Source organism: Psittacula echo, assembly GCF_963264785.1.
Source record: "Psittacula echo genome assembly, chromosome: 2".
NCBI classification, from domain to species: Eukaryota; Metazoa; Chordata; class Aves; order Psittaciformes; family Psittacidae; genus Psittacula; species Psittacula echo.
The window spans coordinates 26,536,988-26,556,095 of record NC_137737.1 but is presented as its reverse complement, the minus strand read 5'-3'; the positions used below and the strand labels follow the sequence as shown (position 1 = coordinate 26,556,095).

Here is a 19,108-nt window from a genome sequence, read left to right as displayed (position 1 = left end):
AAAACACAGCAAATAATGAATGAAACTGCTCACTTTTGCTTTCCTGAGGTTTTCAGAGAGCGGGAATGGCCTCCTGGATGGGTAAACCAGCTCTGGTTTAAGAAGCTTGCATTACAGCCTTAACAGTTTGAGAACCTGCAGTGCTGCTGTTTGTGTTGGCAGCACTTTGTTATGTGACGTCTTAGGAACAATATTATCTTCACTGACAGTAGCTCTTGGCATAAGCCCGTGCCAACCTACTATGGACTGGATAGTGGGAGTTCTTAAACACTACCAGAACAGCTGTAGTTTGCTTGTTTGTAGAAAACCATTAAACTATTTCAATTTCATGAAGCAGTCAAAGCGTCACTGTATAAAGAGCTTAAGAAGCATTCAATATGCAAGGAAAAAAAATTGTTCCCTTGGATGACACAAGCAATTCCTCAGCAAAGTAGGCCGAGGAACTCCTCAGCTGATCTTGATAGAGCCTCGGCAGCACTTGGAGCTCCGCTACCGGCACCTTCAAACAGTCTGCAGAAGGGGATCACATTAACCCTGATAACATCTTTTCTATGCTTGACAACCTTTGGTCTGGCTGTTGAAGCAGGAACAAATGAAAACTCAAGTGCACTCCATCTCCCAAAGGATATTTGTTACCTCTGAGATAGAGAGGGACTTGAAAAACAAAGCAATTCAAAAGTCTCTGCCAATGTGCCAGAAACTACTGCACGCTTATCATTCAATCCTGATTACATAGCACATGGAGTAACATGGAAAGTAGTGTGCAGTAACCAGTAGATATGGAATAGGATTAGAACATAAACAGTTTAGAATATACAAACAACCACTAAAAAGCAGCTTGGGTAAATTTAGATTTCACTAGACTGAAGTTACAGAATCAGAAAATATCACAGATGTAGGACAAAGATGAGTCTTGTCTATTATTGGACACGGAGAAACAGATCAAGTGCCAAGTACATAACAGATACAAGTTTTATTTTGTATGATAAGATCATAACCAAATAATATAAATTACATACCTTATGCAGATTAAGGTATTAAGAAAGTAAAAGATGTGCTCAGCACCCCCATAATGTCACAGAAACATCTTTAGATAGGAACATCCTTCATGAACAGAAGACAGTCTCTAAAGTTAGGCAAGACTACCACTCTGAAGAGGCAGATTTCCTTACTGGTATTCTTTACCATTTAATTTAATTACCTGCCTTTCTTCTGATATACATCTTTATTTTAATTCTCTATTCATATAAAAATTGTTTGCACACACTTGATTTTACAGAAGCACAAGGATATGTCACATCATGTCTATACTGCATTATTCTGAATTTACATGCTGTAAATTTACTCACTCTAAACTCCATGAAGTCTACAACTCCTCCTTCCTACTGCTGTGAAAGTTTGAATCCCCTGTGTGAGGCTGGGTGTTTCTTTATGTCTTGAGACTTTCCAGCTGCTGCCAGGGAGTTTTCTCATTTTGATCTACAGTTTTGAAGGGTAGGACATCGCTCCAACAAGAAGCCTTCAAAAATGTCACGACTAGAACTGGTCCTTATAAGGGTTCTCCATGCTCATAATTTCTTTTCAAGACAGCATGGATGAGGTAAGACAAGGCCTGCACAGGTGATCCCTGCACGTCTGGCTTAGAATATGTTCAGATGTTCGACCAACCTGAATTTAAGCAAAAAGCCACAGAATTTGACAAGCTACTCGTATGAGACTAACACCCTCTGTGATAATACTCCAGTCAAATTCATAGAAACAGGAAGTATTAAACTGTGTTGCACTAAACGCTTTATGGAGAAAGCATACATTAATAAATTGTTTTAGGCAGCCTAAATAAAAAAATATATAAATAAATCTTCCTTCAATTTGTCCCACCTAAGTCATGAATCCTGGTAATTACCCAGCCCTCAGAAAAAAAACCTCCAGAAAACTAGACCTGGTATTTAAAGCATATAGTTCCCATTTATTTTTTTCATCTTTTGTATACATTAGGAAGTCTTTAAACAATCAAAAATGCCCACTTTGATTTTCCTTTACAAGAAAGGTACTATTCCTTAAACAGAAAAGAAACCTCACAATTTGAAAGCCAAAGAATTATAAGATTTTTCTAATTTTACATCTGATTATCTGAATTAATTAGCCTTTAACTGCATTTGCAACTATTAACTAGTTTTGTATCCCAGCAGAAGTCCTACCATATTACATCTGTATGCTACTCAATTTCATTACCATATTCAGTCATATGAAAAAAAAAAAAAAAAAAAAAGAGTGCTAGAGTCTAAATTAGCATGAGAAACACGCATGCAGTGGGAAAAACAAGTTCATAATATTACAGCAGTGAAAAGGATCCAAGGTGAATTGTATGTTATGAAGTTGAACATACATGCTTGTGTAAAATGTATCTCTTGGCAAAGAGACTGAATTCTCTGTGATTTCAACAAGACCTCTGTACATCAGATGCTGTAATGAAGATTACTTCTCCACAGGGACTGTTTGGGGTTTCATCTCACCATAGAACAGGCCAGGGGTCCACCAGATATAGGGACAGTCCAGAAAATATATATCAGAAGATCATGCTAAGGGATTAACTGTAGTTGGCACAATTCAGTGAAACTCTGTTAAGCAGCCTTCCTATTCAACTGACCATAAGCCTTTGTTTTGAAACAGAGGTCTTTTGGCTTGAAAGTTGTGGATGACCTTTTTAAAGCTGTTTCAAAATGTGCATTATGCAGTAACCACAGCCTGCAGCTGCAGAATCTGAAATAACAACCCAGAAGGGTACCTCAACCCTCACTGAAGACAGCATTATAACTGTTTTTAAAGAAATGTTCATTAGAACATATAAGAGAGAAGCAGAAGGACACAATGTGAATATAAAAATGCTTATCAGTTGTGTGAACTAGGGCATATAAAGAAAAGCAGAACAGCCTCTGCATTACTCACAGCCAAAGTATAGGAGCTTATCCTGAACAAAGCAACCTCAAAGAAGCCAGCAGATAGGTCTGCTGATGCCATAGTACAATCAGAGGAAAAGACTCATGCATCACTGCCTTTTCTACAGGGTCACATTTCCACCACCAGAGGACAGTCAGTCCTGGCAGCCAGTGCTAGAAAAAAGTACCTTTGAGGAACTTCTGACCACCAGACTAAGCAGCAGCTTATGCATTCCCTGTGCTACTTGGGGCACCCTCCTTGCCCTACCACACACACCACTGTGCAGGATTCTTCCAGGATCCTCCTTAACATATCCATGTAAAGCAGAATTGAGCCACTACCTTCTGCTTCACCACATTGAGTCTTCATCCCAAGATTCTTGAAGGTATGCTTTGTCCTATCAAAATAAAAGAATCAGAGATAAACACTGACCATGTTTTTTCAGGTCTAGGGGCAAAGAAAATTAACTTTCTTTCTCTCTAATATTCTGCATCATAGCCAATGTTTGCAACATTGATCACTTCAATATGCTGTTACCTTCCTTACACTTGCCCACTGTATCCTGGTTACCAGCCCACCCAGATTTAAAAGTCAGTAATAAATACTGCTTTAAGTCAACAAATGTTTTTTGACCTATGCAAAGCAGGAGGAGGGAGAGAGAGGTGAGAGGTGGGAGAAATGGGGAACTGCTGCCTTTAAAAGTTCATTCAAGCAATATACCCATGAAAGATGCTAATTTGATAGAGAATTTAGACTGAAAACAGGGAAGCAAAATGATCCAGAAGATTAATATACTGCAGTATTCCCCATCACAGTGACTGACTGTCAGACTAGCAGAGATGCTCTACCTGTGTTTCTACAAACACTAACAAAAAGCAAGATGTCAGTGACATTCTAACAGTCTGTTGTGATGCTCAGTCTGCCCTCACCAATTAACCAAGGAAGACTGGATGCCCTACCAAAGTACAAATAACTCTTCAGACTCTTCTAGCCCCTTCGCCATGACAATCTCAAAGGCCCATGCAGCTCAACAGCAGCAAGGACACCTGAGCCATCAGTTAAACTCTTGCAGTGGAGCAGATTGATGGCAAATCACCACTTACTGTAAGAGACCTTCATTTTGAGATACACTGTCTTCAAGAACCGGTTGATTCTCACCCTGATCAACTTGCTCACTGCTCCATCCTTTCCCACATCAGCTTTCTAGGGATGACTTTAAACCAGTCCTTGTCTCAGAGGAACCACCACCACCACCACCACAAACCACATGGGCTTCACCTATTTCATCTAAACCAGCCTAAGCCTACGGGATAATATATTTATTTAGTCACCTCTCAAGTGCCAAAAATAACTTTAGCAAAATTAAATGGAGTTCCCCATCTTCTTGATATGTAGATACACACAGACATTTCTTCAAAAAGCAAAGCCTGCAAAAAGATATTTTTCTTCACTGCTAATCTATTTACTGCATTTTCTCTATGCAATGCCATAATATCTGTTGTAGGCACTGGACACACCAGAAATTAATTGCAGAGGGCTTCTGGGAAACCATTCCTGGTCAATAAACCCTTGCCTTGGAATTCACCTCCCTGCTCCCTCCACCAGGATATCATCAAAAGATCAGATGGGTTCATGAACAACAAAGTAATGGGAACAGGAACACTCTGGGGTTTGGAAGATTACATAGAAGGTGTGTTTGCATGTTTTTAGCATGCCTCATGCTTGTTGACATTTTTAACTTCTCCACTGTGCCAAGAGATAACAATGACTTAGGAGGGAAAAAGTCATGATATAAAGAAACAAGTATACACATACTGAAACTGGAGTTGGCTCAGGCTGAAAAGATGACTCACAGACCCTAAGTATTTAGCTTTTTTTCTAAAAGTCTGATAACAAGGAGAATTGCTAAAGCAAGGGATGAAGATTCGCTTCGCTTTCTTGCTTTACTCAAATAAAAGATTAAAAAGTCAGGTTTTCAGTTTTGGAAGTCTCACAAAATTTACCATTAGCTCTTAAGTGGCAGGGGACAGCTTTTAACTCTGGTTTATAAACCAGACATAATTATTGGCTTTGGATAGCTTCTTTGGAATTATTTTTATTTATAGAATGGAAGAATATGTTTCCTTATCCACTTCCACTATCCTGCCATAAATTTTCCTGTAACATGTCTTGCTATTAATAAGCAACTGAAGTAGGCCCTTTTCTACAGCCACAATAAATGGATTCTCAAAGAGCACATGTTTGCATTGCTTTTAGTAAGACCACAACCCTGATTTAACAGCAGTGTTGTAAACAGCAAGCCCAGGTCCTTTTGCACTAAGTAGCTTTTCAGCCACTCATCCCCAAGCCTGTAGCATTGCGTGGAATTGTTGTGACCCAAGGGCAGGACTCAGCACTTTGCCTTGTTGAACCTCATATCACTGGCCACAGCTCATCGACCTAGTCTGTCCAGATCTCTCTGCAGAGCATCCCTATCCTTCATCAAATTAACACTCTCATCCAAAGATTTAACAAAGTTGTTGGTTACTAATCCTTCCAAACAGTTGTCCACCCACCAACAGGAGCTTCACTAGTCATGAGCATTCTTATATTCCCCACAAGAGCTGGAAAGCCTTTGACACAGTATATTGTAACAAAGCAAAGACTGATATGATATTAAGCTGGTTTTCTTGTATGTTTAGAGACCCCCTAAACAGTAATACTCTAAAGCTGAACCTCCAACTTCAACAGAGATAGTATAAATTCACCCTAGCACACAGAACTCCTCAAAAGAAGCTAAAATTGTCTTTCCTGGAGAGGCAAAACATTGTAGTTGATTAAGTAATAGTGAAGTAATGAAGTTTTCATTAAGAAAAGAAAATTTGAAAGATGTGCCAACATTACAACCTAGACCTAATGCTGTTAAATAAAATGTATTTGTGGTGTCAGTATCAAGATAAGCAAATTTTGCTTGTATGATTTTGGTTAGTCACAATCAGAACTCTATCAACAACTTTAAATGGACCTGAAGTCTGCTATCTGGTAAGTGAATGGACAACTCCGTGCGTTAAATTGTTTATCCACATGAAATGCAAAGTAACACCCATGGAAGGAAAACTGCTGACAACCTACATGGTTTTAAATTACCTATATCAACTTAAAGAAAGCAACCTGGATGGCTGTGAAGACATTTCAGTGAAAAACTAATCAATGCCACCAGGAACTCTAAAAAGATAGCAAATTGTTAGGATGAAAAGCCTACACGATGGACAGACGGAGGAAACTGCATGATTTATATAAATCAGTGATGCAGTCCCATTCAGAATATTACATTCAGCACAAGCCACCACAAGTTCAAAGGGACACTGCAGAACCAGACAGAGTTCAAAACAAGGTAACAAACATGATTACAGCATGGAAAAAGGCATCTAGAGATGCTGGGATTTCTTGCTTTAGAAAACAGTTGTAAAGAGAATATATAAAAACTAACTGTACGGAAGTTGGAAGTTCCTTGCCTCAGAGAAACAACGGTGAGGTCACTGAAATTAAAGGTGGAATAATCAAAACTAATAAAAAGAAATGCTTTCATTAACAACAGAATAAAACACAACGTATCTTTCCTTCCCCTGTAAAGTCATTATCACCAAATCCCACACACAAGCTCTGTAAATGTGAATTCCAAGATGAGTCTGAAGCCCAAACACTAGCCAGATTAATTAAAACGCTGGATTTGTATATGTGCAATGTGAAAAGCTGTAACTAGAATGACTAATGGTAAAAATCCCCAAGTGTCAGAGTATAAGGTATCTCTGACTATTTGAAGCCAGAAAAAAAATAAATCAATGTGAAAGGCAGACTATACAACACATTTGCCCACACACTCTTGAAATCACAAGAAACTTCATAGTTGTGGCTAAAACTGTTACCTGTTAGATTAACCTTAAAAATTATGGATATAGGACTAGATGAACCATCATCTTGACCCACTACAATGTTTTTTATCTATTCTAGCTTCCTCTGAAATAATTGGGGTGAGGGAGGGGAGAGTGTGTGTGTGTAATGTACCTCTACCAATGTAATGCAAATATGTATAGATATTGAATTGCAAATAGTCAACTTAAAAATGGGATTTTTTTAAGCAGAGCTTCAGATAAATTCTCAGTTTATGCATTCTCCGTGTATCAAGGACTGACATCTCAGTGGAAAAAAACAACAGACATCACTCCTGCTATTCAGCTTGGAGACTCACCAGTTTTAAAGCATGTCCTGGCAACCTAAGAAACCTATTGATTTGCAGCCATTCATTCAAGTGCAGTGAAAGCCATAATTGGATAAATAGCTTTAGTAAAACTAATCTGAAACTCATTTATTTTGGGACTATCTGTTTAATGAGATAAAACAGAAATTAAATATCTGCTGAATGTTCCTCTTTGCATCATGCATAATAAAAATATAAATAAAGAGGTATTCATTTAGCTGCCACTATTATTTTTGCATTTTATATATTTTATTCCAGCAATTGCTGTCAAAGAAAATTGCAAAGACACTATTTATGAATTACAGCTCTAACAGGCTGATCAGTTTATCCATCTCTTTCATACATATCCTCAGTGGATACTGAGGAATAAAGAGGAACAAAGAGAACAGGTCTTTCAACCTTTTGTAAATACTATGAGCTAACAAAGTATAGCTTTAGGATGGTATGCACAGTATAAGTTTTTAAAGTATCAAAGTTCCATTTTTTGACATAATTATGCCATCCTTTGTGAACAGAAGTTAAATTCCGATTACGTTTTCAAAAGTGTTTATAACACATCTAGCAGGATGATATTTTGTTTCTTAACTATTTTTTTTTTCCAACGAAATGCTAGGGAAGACAACTTTGTAGAATATTCCCATGCACAAATTAGTGCTAGTGTGGACAGATGTTACCCTTAAGTTGAAACACACTTAAGCTTGGGATACGCTGTGTCCTCACCTTTCTTTTATGGCAGCTAACCACTAGATTCTGCTTTTGTTCCCTTAGGGCTTGCATCTCCCACATTTGGCCTGCCTTAAAGACCACAAATCTCTGTTTATCCTGCAACACAGAATCAGCAGCAGACTCGCAGCCCACACCTCAGATTTGCTTTCGCTGCCAAGAGGCTTCAGGCACTGCAGAAATAACAAACTGCAACAAAGCACTGGATTGTACACAAGCTGGGACCCAGACCAGATCTAAGGGATTCTTTCAGCTCATTCCTTCAGCCATCCAGTAAACAACAGCTTTGTGACTTTCGGAGCTAACCATGCATGTACATTGTTTTTCTCCTCTCCTTTCCATATTTTAAAAATCAATTTATGCATCACTAAAGCGTATTTACCTATGGGATGAAATGGAGCATCTGCTTAACAGTGTGCAGTAGCAGTCTATGACACCAAATGATTACCCCATCCACCTGAAATTACAAAGGGTTTTAGGATCACGGTCTAACTCTCTCAGCCACAACTTGGCAGGAACACCACAATTAAACGCTTACCATCCTAAAATAAAAATAATCAAAACTCAAACACCTGCTCTCCCTCCCCCAAGCCCGTATAGAATCATAGAATCATAGAATAGTTAGGGTTGGAAAGGACCTTAAGATCATCTAGTTCCAACCCCCCTGCCATGGGCAGGGACACCTCACACTAAACCATGCCACCCATGATGCTGGATGAGGCATCCAGCCTGGCCTTGAACACCACCAAGGATGGAGCACTCACAACCTCCCTGGGCAACCCATTCCAGTGCCTCACCACCCTCTCAGTAAAGAATTTCTTCCTTAGATCCAATCTAAACTTCCCCTGTTTAAGTTTTAAACCGTTACCCCTTGTCCTGTCAATACAGTCCCTGATAAATAGCCCATCCCCAGCATCTTTGTAGGCCTCCTTCAGATACTGGAAGGCTGCTATGAGGTCTCCATGCAGCCTTCTCTTCTTCAGGCTGAACAGCCCCAACTCTCTCAGCCTGTCTTCATACAGGAGGTGCTCCAGTCCCCTGATCATCCTCGTGGCCCTCCTCTGGACTTGTTCCAACAGTTCCATGTCCTTTTCATGTTGAGGACACCAGAACTGCACACAATACTCCAAGTGAGGTCTCACGAGAGCAGAGTAGAGGGGCAGGATCACCTCCTTTGACCTGCTGGTCACGCTCCTCTTGGTGCAGCCCAGGATATGGTTGGCTTTCTGGGCTGCGAGCGCACACTGCCAGCTCATGTTCATTTTCTCATTGACCAACACCCCAAGTCCTTCTCTGCAGGGCTGCTCTGAATCTCTTCTCTGCCCAACCTGTAGCTGTGCCTGGGATTGCTCCGACCCAGGTGTAGGACCTTGTACTTGGCATGGTTAAACTTCATAAGGTTGGCATCAGCCCACCTCACAAGCGTGTCAAGGTCCCTCTGGATGGCATCCCTTCCCTCCAACATATCAACCGAACCACACAGCTTGGTGTCATCAACAAACTTGCTGAGGGCGCACTCAATCCCACTGTCCATGTCACCGACAAAGAGGTTGAACAAGACCAGTCCCAACACCAATCCCTGAGGGACACCACTCGTTACCGGTCTCCAGCCGGACATCGAGCCATTGACCACAACTCTTTGTGTACGGCCATCCAGCCAGTTCTTTATCCACCGAGTGGTCCACCCATCAAATTGATGTCTCTCCAATTTAGAGACAAGGATGTCGCGTGAGACAGTGTCAAACGCTTTGCACAAGTCCAGGTAAATGACATCAACTGCTCTGCCCCTGTCCATCAGTTTCATAGCCCCATCATAGAAGGCCACCAAATTGGTCAGGCAGGATTTCCCCTTAGTGAAGCCATGCTGGCTGTCACCAACCACCTCCTTGTTTTTCATGTGCCTTAGCATGCCTTCCAGGAGAATCTGCTCCAAGATTTTGCCAGGCACAGAGGTGAGACTGACTGGTCTGTAATTCCCTGGGTCATCCGTTTTTTCCCTTCTTAAAAATGGGGGTTATATTTCCCATTTTCCAGTCATCGAGAACTTCACCTGACTGCCATGACTTTTCAAATATGACGGCCAGTGGTTTAGCAACTTCATTTGCCAGCTCCTTCAGGACCCGCGGATGGATTTCGTCAGGTCCCATGGACTTGTGTACGTTTAGGTTTTTAAGATGGTCTCGAACCAGATCCTTTCCTACAGTGGGCTTAGGGTCTTCATTCTGACGGTCCCTGCGTCTGCCTTCCAAGACTTGAGTGGTGTGGTCAGAGCATTTGCCAGTGAAGACCGAGGCAAAGAAGTCATTAAGAACCTCAGCCTCCTCCAAATCCAGGGTAGCCAGTTCTCCCGATATCTTCCGGAGGGGGCCTACGCTGTCCCTAGTCTGTCTTTTACTCACTACATACCTATAGAACTGTATCATAAATGTACCTATAATATATAATGTATAATATACCTATTATAATATGTACCTATATCATAAATTCTTGATGCTCACAAGTGGTCTGGATCTCAATTTTCTGTTGCAGGTGAGTTAGGGTTTTTTTTAACCCAAAATGCAGTCCTTTCTCTGGTTTACTGCTCCTCAGTACGGACTGGCAGACTGCATGCCATCTATGGCATGAGGAAGGGCTTGGTTTGACATACATTTCTTTTGCCAGTGGTATCACTGCAAGCAGCCATCGTCCCTTGCTTGGTGCTGCTTATTTCAGTGTCTCAGTGATGATACTGACACATGTCCTGAAGAGATGCTCAGAAGGGCCAGTCACAGTACAAGCTACCAGCAGATCACAGTAAAGCACACATTATGGAGTGGGTTTTATAAAACCCATTCAACAATTAATCCACAGGACTGCTGGAGAGGCTCTGAACAATTTCTTTCCTTACTGCCCTAAGGCAGCCCCTCAAAACCAAGATAAAAAAATAAAGCTGCACCCCTCACAATCAATCTTTAAAAAATCCAAACTAGAAACCATCCAGCACTTTAAGCATTAATGGGTTAATTCAGTTCTAAATTTGAAGGCAAAAAAAAAAAATCCTTACTGATGCTATGAATACAGCTTTACTGGTATTTATATAGACTCAAGGGTTTTTTTCCACCTCAATCAGCAGAATTATTTTCTTTTTGCACTATAAAAAAATATTTTGATTTTTAATCAGTTAGTCTGCTGTGTCCTCTCCAGGAAAATATCTTGTGAAAAAGAAATTCATCAGAGAAAAGTGTATACTGTAACATTTAAATATTAATAATTGACCCTAGCTTCAAACAATAGCCATAAATAGATCATTTTACAAGGTCAGACTAACACAAGCTAAACCCTAAGTTACCTGAGATAAAAGACATAGTGACAATTATGAATAGCTACTGCCTTTTACACCTGAAACCTTAAAATAGTCAGATCCTGCTTCCATGGCTTTTAACTTCAGAGCCAAATGACTTCATTTGTAACCTTAAACTTTTGCCAAAAACATAAATATAATGAGAAATGTTTAAATCAAAAGGTGTCATACATAGAGTTTATACATCAGATATTAAAAACAAACCTAAAACATTCCTCTGAAATGGAACCATGCATATGAACCCTACGGGATGTGCAAGGCAGCCTGATTTGGGGAAAAAGAGGTTTAGGAGTTTGTGCATGAAGAGCAGAGCAATGTATAGATGGTCCAGCTAAGGCAGCCCTGAGGGACTACAGAAGAACAGGGCATTCCCACTCTGTTCAGAGCTAAGAGGTGTCCCATTTTATTTTCAGTCCTACAGCACCATACTGAGCCTCAGCCAACCCTAAGGCTCTTTTTCTAAGCATTAATAGGAACCTCCAGCACAGGATGGCTCACATGCCAAGGAAACGACTGCGTGACCAGACTTACAACATCAGGGTGCCCAGTGTTCAGGCACAGAAGCATGGCAAGACCCACCTAGGGTCTTGAGTAGTTCAACAGAGCCAGGCCAAAAAGACTGCATGCTGAACGCCACCACTTTGCACACTGGCTGTTACACGCAGCACCCGCCTGGGGCAAAGTCAGAAACCATGGGTGGACAGGAGCACTTCAGCTATAACTGAATAAGTAACCGATGTAGTATAAATATGAAGTTTATACAATATACAGTATAACATATACTTTATACAGTATAAGTACAAAGTTACATAGTGTAAGTATAAAGAACAAGCAGGACTGATGGATATTTTCTTTTCAAGTCCCTAACTGAAGCTGTTAATGATAACACCAGAAAAGGAGCATGAGCATGGGCAAAATTAACTCAAGTTGTTTTCAGCTTGAGCTCTATTTGCAGTGTGGGCAAGGGGTTAAAGATAAGACCATAGCAGCTGCCGGTGCTATAGCAGCTGATTTTGTGAGTCAAAGAGGGATTTACCCGGACATGCTCTGGCCAAAACAGAGAAAGGGAACAGAATCTCTCCAATAGCTTAGAGCAAGCTGCTGTACTTTTTCTGCATGGATGTCAATTTTATGCACCTTCCATGAGCAAGAGCCACATGATGGCACCTCTTCCTCATGCTTCTTCCTCACCTCCTAGTGCTGCACGTGGACGTTCCCAGGGATGCTAGATAGCAGCCGAGATGTCAGCCCAGGTATTGCCAGCCTCATACCCAGTGCCAGTGTAAGACCACAGGCAGTGTGCATCATGGCAACCAGACTAATCCTGGGTCTCAGGGAGAAAAGTAACTCTACATTCTGCAAAACTTATTAGGTACTTCCTAGGGCAGAAGAGGGGGTTTGCCTTTCATTTCACTCAAATGTAGTTAATCAAACCCAGGAAAACTTCTCAGATGTCATAACACAAGGGCTAATTAAGAAGTATTCTCAATTTAGTAATTCACTGAAAACTGACTATGAAATAAATTATTACACAAATAAACACAGGAGACACTGAAATTCCCTGTAGCTACCATGGTCACTGTTGCTAAGCTATTTTACTCATTACTCAATGTTTTATGTGTCACCAGCCACAGACCTGACAAGTTAAAGGATACTGTGAAAGACAATTATCTTAATCAAATACATTTAGTGGGAATACATAATAAGCCTGATTCCAATAGGAAAAATTCAAGACTACTTACCATGAGTATTTTTAGTCACATAATAACTGCCAAAGTGATAGGGGCATTAAGTTACTGAGTAGAACCTCAATGGCAGGCTTTAAAGCAAAATGCCACCAGTATCAATCAGCCTATTTTGATAATACTTCTGAGAGTTAAATTTTCAATTCACTGAGCCAATCCAGTATTTTCGTTGTGGCACTGATTTCACCCAGTACAGCATCTACACACCACAACACTGCATCTTTTTGATGCAGGAGAAATTCCAAAATTAAAGCCTCTCTAGTATATATAAACACAGTACAACAGCAATTGTTCTCCTGATTTTTTTTTCTCCTCCTATCATTAGCAACACTGGTCAAATGAGCATAAAAGTGCTAGTGAAATATGTTGACAGCACAAAATTGGCGGCATTGTCAAAACAAATGTAAACAGAATAGAGTACAAGAAGAACAGGTGACTTCAAGAATTGGAACATCAGGAAAAAAGCAAGGAATCAGCAACACAAAAAACAAGGCCACTCGGGCACTACTAAGCTGAGAAGCTGCCAACAAGGATATGGACTGCTATAAATGTCAGACATTAGTGGGAAGTTTACCTGAGTTCAAGACAGAGCTACATTCTTGGCTTAATCAAAATTTAACTATCAACCATCAGCATGAGGTAGCCATGGAAAGGAGGACTGGAAATTCTGAGTATTTCCAGCATGGAATTTCTATGGAAATTTCTATGGAAACCTTCATCTACAACACTATGGTTTCTCCAATCTCAGGATGAATTAATTAGAGGTAAGTAACTTGAATGACAAAAGCAACTGAAAGCTTCTTACAAGAGACAAATAAAAGTTTAGCAAAACGTAGGGTGAGAGGTTTGGATACTTCATTTAATTAAAACAGATTGCATATAATTTTTTTCCCCTGCCAAAGAAGAGTTGCCTCCAACAGCATGACAACTGCTAGTGCCAGAGTATATGATAGATATCCCTAATATGCTCCAATCTTCCAGCTATTTTCAGCTCAGGAACCTTCTGTGCCTTATGAGGATTATTCAATGCATTTCTCTTCCTGGAACCTCTCCATTCTCACCCTGAACTCATGTAAACGTTTAGCTTCCATACTCTAGCTCCTGTGGTTTATTTTCAACCCGTAACCCTACAGCCAGTTTCCATCCTGACACACATATACAGCAGAGCTGTCACTCAGAGCTAAGGTGAAGACAGCCTGAGAATATTTGTCTGGCCAAAGACCTCTAGGAACCTCACAGAAGTCGTTACAGGATCTCAGAAGAGAATATAGTCATGGTATCTCTTCAACTTCCAGCAAGCCAAAATGCATGTCCCATGGTTTGAAGAGGGCCCGAAAGATCTTTCATAATATCAGAGTAATGGGGTTGAACATCCAAAAGGTTTTCCAGCTCCACTACTGTGACAAAGAGATACATCCATGCTCACATATAAAACCAGTATTCCAGTTGTGCATAGATGTGAAGCTAGAAAGCAGAGGAAAGTGTGTGTGTGTGTGTGTGCGCGCGCACGTGTGCGTGCATGCGCAGTAATTCCTCCCCTGATTTCTGAACTTTTCCCTGCTCTCTCAGGACACACTCAGGAGCAGCATTAGCTCCATTAAGAGTGCAACTGAGTGTTGTGAAAAGGATCTTCAGCAAGACGGAGTGACAGATACACTGATGTGCCTACAGGACCTCACCACTGGTGCTTCCAGGGCCAGGGACCCATATTTCATCACTAATTATAAGAAAAAGGGGAGCAGAGAAAGATATCTTTGGCAAGAACCAGGAAGAACAACAAAGACCAAATACTCATGCTTACTACATGTGAGCTTAACATATATCTCAAGCAGGCAAAGGAAGAAACAGGAAGGTCCCAGTTTTCAAAGATTCTGAGAAAACACACGGCAGAGAGGAATGGTGCCACAGGGCACAGTAACCAACTGCAACAGATCCCTCCTCTGCCTTTGCACAATCTCTAGCATGTGCACACACACAGCTACCACAGCAAAAGATTGGATCATTTCTGCTGTTTTATCCAGCAGAAATAAAGACACATCAGGCAGAGGATGAGGAGTAAAATTCACACTTCGCAGCTCACTGTGCAACTGCAGCCTAACCCCCAGTGCTCTCTAAGGTATCTGTGCTGCACCTGCCACAAGAATGAATTTAAGCAAAAACACCATTAGGGACAAGGCCAATGTCCCATTCAAAGTTCAGAAGCTTTAATGGACTTCGCTAGCCAAGGAACTGGAGGTTGGTTTTATCTAAACGACTGAAGCAGTACAGTGCATTGCATTCACCTGGTTCCACAGCACACAAACATGCAGCAGGACAGTTACCGCAGCTTTTCTACAAGGTGTTTTTCCACCTCTAAGTACTTCACGTGTACTAAAATTGGACATATCCCAACACAGAAAGCCAAATACACCCACTTGTACTCCAGTTTTGGGTTCTCTGAACTAGGAGGGAAATGCTTATTTTGTTACACTACATTTTCAATTACCCCCATCTCTGGTCACAATTTTCAGATCGCTTAGTGCCAAGGACTGAGAGGCCCAAACAGATTTCAAAAGTTTATAAATTTATTCCACCTCATACTACTTTGCAAAATGTATTTGATTTTTTTTTTTTTTTTTTTGTTGTATACTGCCCTCTACTACATAATGCAATGCTTTCCTCCCCTTTCACCACAGGAAGTTTTTGAACAGCAAGCAGTGAGGTACATCCTTAAAGCAGTTACAGCACCCTTAACACTTCCATTATATTTTATCATCCATAGTCCCTGAATATTCACACACATGGGTTATCTCCACTTTATAAATGTGGAAGCAAAATGCATCACAGGCAGTCCCTCAGCGAGTCAGAATCAGAGGCAGACCCCCTATTCAGGGGTCATAATATTTTTCTAGGAAATTAAACAAGCCAGAATCTCAGCTGGTCAGCATTTACTTGAAAACAGCTCACCTAAGTAAGCAACATTCCTGTTGAAACCAGCTGGACAAATAAGATTCTCAGCCTGGTGTTTGAACAAACACAAAACCACAAAGAAAAAGTCACTGGAAAGGAAGATCAAACTAAGGTTGTTGTTTTTCAAAAGGTTAGATCGAATAGACATTTTGTAAGCAAACAAAACCCTCCAAAAATTAACTTTGAATTAAGTTGGAATATAATGCTGAGGTAAAAAACAAAGGAAACTTTGTTTCATATTTGTGTTACTCAACTTTTCTACAAACTTAAGGCCTTTCTTAAGAATCATGTTTAAAAGGGAAAGTATAAAGAAATTATGCATTTTATTATTCTAACATATCCTTTCCGTCTCCCAAGTACTGTCATTTTCAGGGTTAAAGTTCTTCTCTGCATTAATAGAAATATGTGAAAAGTGTCATGCCCCTAAAATTCCATTGCTGGGGGGAAAAGGCATATGCACAGGACACTACCAACAGAGTCAGACTGCTCCCTGGAGAACTGTGTATGTGGGAGAGACCAACCATGTACTCCAGGCTTCCACTTTGCCTTCAAAGGGAACAAGTGACATTAATGTCACTACTGGGCTCCTAGCACTACCTGCAACTCAGAACACCCCACCAGGCACTTTTAATGCAGAATATTTCCATTTTAGAAGAACTCCTGCAAACCCAGAGATGGCAGAGCACAGAAGTATGGTTTTCCACACTGGACCAAGGCACCGGCCAGAAGGTTCTGCAAGAGCCATGCAGTGTCTCCACACAGCATCACCCACTGATCTAAGACCTGCTGGGTTGACTCCAGATTCACCCTACAAACTCACCATCCTCCCTCCAGCATGTTAACTGCCAGGACAGATAGTTCAAGAAAAACTTTGCAAGTTGACCCACAGGGTACTAGAAGGCAAAGCCACAGATGTCACCACCACTAAATCTGTCACTCTATGTTTGCTGGTCCATGACATGGCACATCAGCAAAGTCAGGCAAAGGCTCAGATGGGACTGTATGAAGCAGGAAAAGGCCAAGGCTTTGGGAAGCACAACTGAGGAGCTGCATGACCCAGGAGCTACCCAGGCTTCTCACCAGCGTGTTAACTCACCCACCTCAAATATTTAGAGTAACTGCTGTACCATTCTCTTGTCAAATGCTTTCAGGAATGCTGAGGAATAACCATGAGGATAAAACAGAGCCTGCTCTGCATGATGTCTCCCTGAAGGCTCATTAATTGTGCTAAAACTGTGTTTCAGACCCACTCGCAACACCTTTACCAGCAGCAGTTCCACACTTCTAATCTCCTCACTGCACACGTACTCCACTCCTTTGGTAGTATGCTTCTTATGTGGAACAAATTAAACTCAGTTCAGAAAAGTACTCATCTTCGTTGGAAGGTATCTGTCATAAACACCCTGTTAGGGCAGAGCAAGACTTGGCTATTTCAAATTAACCAAATCCCTTCAGCTCTGTGTTCATATGGACAATTTGTCAAGTAGATTACTATTTCACCTGAACGATAAAAATCATTAGGCATCTCCATACATTAGAGATGTATAAATTCTTTATCCTGTGGATTAAACTTCTTGAGGAAAGAAATTAATCTAGAATAGGAATCTGAATAAAAATATTATTCAGAAATACCTATTCTGCTGTAAATTTATATGCTACCTCAAACCTACTTATCTTCCCTGTGTGCACATCTTCTTAAAATTGTATACAAAAACATTCACCCAGGAAGTTTGGTATTCAATTCACACCCCACTCTATTTCACAACTTCCCCATGCAGACAAAGCATTTATTTACATAGGTAAAATACTACAAAGTTGATGTGGGTACAAACACACACCGTGCTGACTTCTCCCCCACTAACTACCTTCACAGGCACATTTATCAGTGCACCAAAACCATGCAGCAAGCTCGCTTGATTCCCCACGTAGACACACCCAACCCCATGCAGGCAAACTCACTCCTTCGTTTCAGCTACTCAGATTGTGAGTTGCTGTCCAGTTTTTGGCCTGCAGGTAAGGTTTGCCATGACCTGACAGCAATGCCACCACTGTGTCCCAATCACAACTGGGAGATTTCATAGGCATAAGCCGTGGTGTCCTTCCTGCTGTACTTCACCAGAGGACTGCCTGCCCTGTAAAGCCGTACCACCAGCCTTTCTAAAACTGAGTGACAATTGGCTGTGGATTTCCACAATGCCCACCTGACCCCACAGCCTTAGTGTCTGGAGGCATACAACACTGGGGACCGAGTGTGCCTAGGAAGGCTTTCCAGCTTCAGAAGTTCCAGGGCACGCTGAAGTTCGTTGCTTTAACATAGGTCTGCACAAGTGTCTGAGCACACCTGCGCAGCACCTCCTGTCACACGAGCGCATGCTCTAGCGCACGCACGGTCTGTCACATGGAAAAGGATGTAAGAGCTACACAAGGAACCCGGGAATGGGGCAGGGGCATCTACTCTTTAATATCAGAACTGGGATATCAGAGCGAACAGAAGTGGGCCGAGCCAGGGACAGGCCCGCGGGTACCACGACCCGGGGCTGCCGAAGTGCCGCCCCGCCCAACCGCAGCCGCGCGGTCACCCTCCTTCCTTCCCTCCTGCTTGCCGGCAGCCCCCAGCGGAGGCCCATCACCGAGAGCCCGTGGGCGGCCGGGGCCGCTGCGGACACCGCCTCGCCTGCCCCGGGCACCGCCGGCAGGGCACAGCGGGGTGCGCCCCGGTGGGCAGGCAGCCCCCGGACCACCCGCGGGCTCACCCGGTCACTCACCCGGTCGGCGGCGACGGCGCTCTTCCTCCGCAGCGTTAGCCCGCTCCGCAGCAGCGCCGGCAGCTCTCGCAGCTTCTGCCGCAGCTGCACCGGCGGCGGAGCTTCCTGAACTCCGCCGCCAGGGCTCCAGCTGTAGGTCAGCTCCGCGCCCTCACTCGGCGACGGCATCTTCACGGAGCCCACGGCCATGCCGCATCCCTCCCTGCCGCCGGCGGCTTACAGCTCTGCTCTGCCTGCCCGCCCCCCCCTCGCGTCGCCCCAGCCCCACTCCCACCCCCCGGCAGATTCGCCTCGCACGCCGCGCTTGCTCTCCTTCCCCCGGGAGGCGAAGGGAGCCGTGCCGGCCCTCCACCTCTCCCGCCCCGAGCCGCAGCTACGGCAGCGATAAAGTGCAGGTAATGAGGAGGGTGGA

At 42.3% G+C, this 19,108-nt stretch overlaps 1 protein-coding gene across 1 annotated transcript in view; it reads right to left on the bottom strand.

Moving 5' to 3' along the window:
- Positions 1 to 18,885, bottom strand: part of RAPGEF5 (Rap guanine nucleotide exchange factor 5) — a gene marked incomplete at both ends in the record, with an annotated part of 162,974 nt that extends 144,089 nt beyond the window's left edge. The window contains one exon of the mRNA XM_080611916.1: positions 18,697 to 18,885. Within this exon, the coding sequence (XP_080468042.1) occupies positions 18,697 to 18,885 (189 nt within the window). The remainder of the gene's footprint in view (positions 1 to 18,696) is intronic.
- Between the last annotated feature and the right edge of the window lie 223 nt (positions 18,886 to 19,108).